General features: G+C 44.9%; 1 protein-coding gene across 1 annotated transcript; it reads left to right on the top strand.

The window, feature by feature from the left end:
- The first annotated feature begins 759 nt into the window (after window positions 1-759).
- Window positions 760-3,038, top strand: cldn4.L (claudin 4 L homeolog). Its single transcript, NM_001096114.1, is given in 1 exon segment — window positions 760-3,038. A coding segment is annotated over 1 exon segment (630 nt). The 5' UTR covers window positions 760-782; the 3' UTR covers window positions 1,413-3,038.
- Window positions 3,039-4,101: the final 1,063 nt, after the last annotated feature.

Genomic DNA, 4,101 nt, shown 5'->3' with positions numbered 1-4,101 from the left:
TGTAGTGCTTTGGGCCGGGCTGGGGACCAGGAGGACCCAGAAAATTTGTTGTATGAGCCCTGTGATTCCTGATGGCGGCCCTTACTGTACCTACATAATGTGTTTATCTGTCACAGGCCTTAGATTGTAAGCTTCACTAGGACAGGGACTGATGTATAATCTCTGTAAAGCGATAAATGATAGATCAATAATAACAAGGGGAATGTAAGGCAGGTCCAGTCTCCATTGGAAACACCAGATTGTTGTTGGATAACTGGGGCACATGATTATGTAAAAGTCTTAAGTGAAACTGGTAAAGTGAAATACCAGTGACATTCGGTAATAAAGAGCCATCTATTAATATCCTGTCATGTCAGTATGTGTCAGACAAAGGTGAGCAATAGTTTCACACTGGTGACCATTTGGGACTTGCCGGTGGATCGCTCCTCCCTGTGACAAAATCATGAACATCAATAGCGGCAGATACAGAGGCTTTCTCGGGTGCAAGTGTCACATCGGGTGCAAGTGTCAGCTGAGAACATAAAGTCTGGGGGGAGATCACATTGGGACTCGCACAAATTGCACATTGTGGCTGCAAAACAGCAGCGGGGAGTGGAGGGTGGATGAAACCACTTTTGTTGTCCCATAACAGGGAATCCAGCCAGACAGGTTTCATCGCTCACGGTGAGTTTCTGTGAGATGAGGAGGCCCCGCCCAGGGCTGCCAGTTGTATATCTGCCTCCCGCTACACCTGAGCCTCATTCATTCCGCACATTAGCGCCGAGACACTGAGCAGCAGCGCAATGGCTTCCATGGGGCTTCAAGTGTTGGGCATCGCCCTGTCCGTTATCGGCTGGCTGGGAGCGCTAGTCTGCTGCGTTCTGCCCATGTGGAGGGTCAGTGCCTTCATTGGCAACAACATCGTAGTGGCGCAGATCATCTGGGAGGGATTGTGGATGAACTGCGTGGTGCAGAGCACGGGGCAAATGCAGTGCAAAGTGTACGACTCTCTGCTGGCCCTTCCTCAGGATCTACAGGCAGCCCGAGCCCTGACTGTCATCGCTGTCATTGTGGCCCTGCTGGGGCTCCTCTTCTCCATCATTGGCGGCAAATGCACGAACTGCGTGGAGGATGAATCTTCCAAAGCCAAAGTCATTATCTTGTCTGGCATCGTGTTCATCGTGGCTGGAGTGCTCACCCTCATCCCAGTGTCCTGGTCGGCCAACAACATCATCCGAGACTTCTACAACCCGCTGGTGGTGGAGGCGCAGAAGAGGGAATTGGGTGCATCTTTGTACATAGGCTGGGCGGCCGCTGCGCTCCTGCTGCTCGGAGGCGCAATGTTGTGCTGCAACTGCCCACCTAGGGATCAGAAACCCTACTCTGCCAAGTACACCGCCGCTCGCTCCGGCGCAACCAGCAACTACGTCTGAGCGTCCAAACACGTGGGACTAAATGACTTTTATATACTTAACTTTGAACAGACACTTGGTCATCTGTCGCAGAGTCTCATCACAAGCCAATGTATGGACACACTGAAGGACATTTCATCGCTTTCTGCCTGTTCTTTCCTTGGGCAGAAGTTGGCCCACAATGGAGGGCAAGAGAAGCCCCAATTGACAGTGAGCAGAGTTCCCTATAACTGACAGCGAGCAGAGATTTGCTGGGGGCTCAAATGGAACTTTTGAAACGCAATTGATCTATGGGGAGGGGTCGTATAAGTTAGGTTTTTGGGTTGGAGTCCATTTACTGGTCATTATCTACTAAATACTTGGGTTCAACAGAACTTAAGCTATTGGGGGTTCAGTACAAAATCTGACACATGACTAGCCCAATGTGCCATCTGGCAACACACAAACAGGCTTTCCATACAATAGTACTGAGTGTACTGATCCATATACAGCAGCCTAACTGGAACCTTTAACATTCAACTGCAGGTTCTTATCCCATTGAAATGGTGTGTGTGCCAGATGCAGTCAGCATCAGTTATATCTGATGGGTTATGTTTAAATATTATCCATCTAAATCATGGAATATCTTTAGATTCTATTCAGGTCAAACTCAGGGAAAGGGCTACTCTAGAGCAGTGGTTCCCACACTGTTGTTGGGCTGGCATAATCTGGGGGGCAGAATGAAGGCAAATTAGGGTGGGATTTGTGTAGAATCCTTATTTATCCCCTTAGGTACGTCTTGAAGGTCATTTACTCTCCTTGATATTCTTGTAACAATGGCTGATATACCAATGTTCCCCTATATCTGTAATATTTTTATGGACTAAAGGAGTTTCAAAGGGTCAAAAAACAAACACTGTTTAAGAATGACTAAAGTTTGGGCTAAGGAAAGGTTAAAATGTGAGTGTCTGGGATTTTTTTTTTTTAACTTGTGCTCTAAACAGTTTTTGCTTTGATTAATTGGGCAGGCATTGGAATGTGCATACCAATAGTATGAATTTGGAACATGCCCCAGTTAATTAACCACCTTCACTATAACTACACTGCAGAGCCTGGGGCCTTCCAGCTATTGAATAACAGCTTCCAGAACCTGCTGGTCACTGTAATTAAGCAGCAGGAGGGGCAAGGGTTGGGCAGACTTGCACTAGGGAAATTCCTATATTTGAGCAAGTAGTCCTTATAATTCTGTTTAAACTTCTAGTTTGTGTGTTCCCTCATTTTCCTTCCAGGTCATTGTCTAAACAATAAACCTGCTCCACAGCATTTGTGCAACTGAACACACCTGCACCTACCCTTTTATTTGGATAATTGCACCATTTAACCCTATGGGTGTGTCAGCACTCCAAAAGATTCACCCATCACCACTGTACAGCCTTTCCTTTGCTTGTTCTCATGTAATCCTTTGTCCTTGCCGTAAACAAAATAAGGAAAAATGATTGCTAACCAAATTCTATTGGCTGCATCTCACATAGCTTAGTATGATCTTATGTTTTTAGCAGAAGAGCCAAGTATGTTTATTTTGTTTTAAACCACTTTTTTTTTGTATATATTTGTCATGATCGATGCTACTATTCAAAGTAACCTGTTTTCTAAAATAAATATGAAACGGATGACTTGCTTGAATTTTTGTGTTTTTTATCTCATGACTTGGGATTCATGGGTGGTGGACAGAATATAAATGTCAGAGGCAGTACAGGTATGGGATCCGTTATCCGGAAACGCGTTAGCCAGAAAGTTCCGAATTACGGAATAAACGTCTCCCATATATTCCAAATGCAAATTTTGCAAAATGTATTTCCTTTTTCTTCTCTGTAATAATAAAACAGTACCTTTGTACTTGATCCCAACTAAGATATAATTAATCCTTATTGGCAGCAAAACCAGCCTTTTAAGTTTATTTCATGTTTACATGATTTTCAAGTAGTCTTCAAGTAATAGGGCTCTTACACACGGCCGTTCCGACCTGCGCTCCCCTGGATAGACGCAAGGAATAGACGCAAGTCATTATTTGAAATGGGGCTGTACTCACTCAGGCGCGTGTAGGCGCCGAACGCAGGAAAAATGCAGCATGTTGCGTCTGAACCTGCGTTCGGCGCCTACACACGCCTGAGTGAGTACAGCCCCATTTCAAATAATGACTTGCGTCTATTCCTGCGCTCCCCTGCGGCTGAACGCCAAAAAACGGAATGCAGGGGAGCGCAGGTCGGAACGGCCGTGTGTAAGAGCCCTTAAGATCCAAATTACAGAAAGCCCCAGGTCCTGGGAAGCATTTGGGATAATAGGTCCCATACCTGTATTATAATCTGGGTATATCCTTAGCATTTCACCCTATTAAACTGGTATGCCCTTAAAATCGCACTGCTAAATGACTAGTAGAAATTTAAGTACACGATGTAACGCCACGGGTTATTTATTAGTAGCACATAGGGCTCTGTTGACATTGATCACCTTTCTTGTTAAAAGCAGCATTTTATCTGGCTATTTGTTCTAAAATGAGGCAAAATTATCATTTCACATGTGTAAGTTATGATGTGAACATATATCATATTTAGTTTTTAGGTGGTTCTAAATTCCATTTTCTAGGCCAGTGCTGGGCATACAGACACAATCTAGGACGCCCAGACAAAAACACAGGTGGAGTAGTCCAAGGCCAAACAGAAGTTATGTACTG

The sequence above is a fragment of the Xenopus laevis genome, chromosome 2L, assembly GCF_017654675.1.
Source record: "Xenopus laevis strain J_2021 chromosome 2L, Xenopus_laevis_v10.1, whole genome shotgun sequence".
NCBI classification, from domain to species: domain Eukaryota; kingdom Metazoa; phylum Chordata; class Amphibia; order Anura; family Pipidae; genus Xenopus; species Xenopus laevis.
Note: the sequence above shows the minus strand (reverse complement) of the source record. Positions and strands in the feature narration are given on the sequence as shown.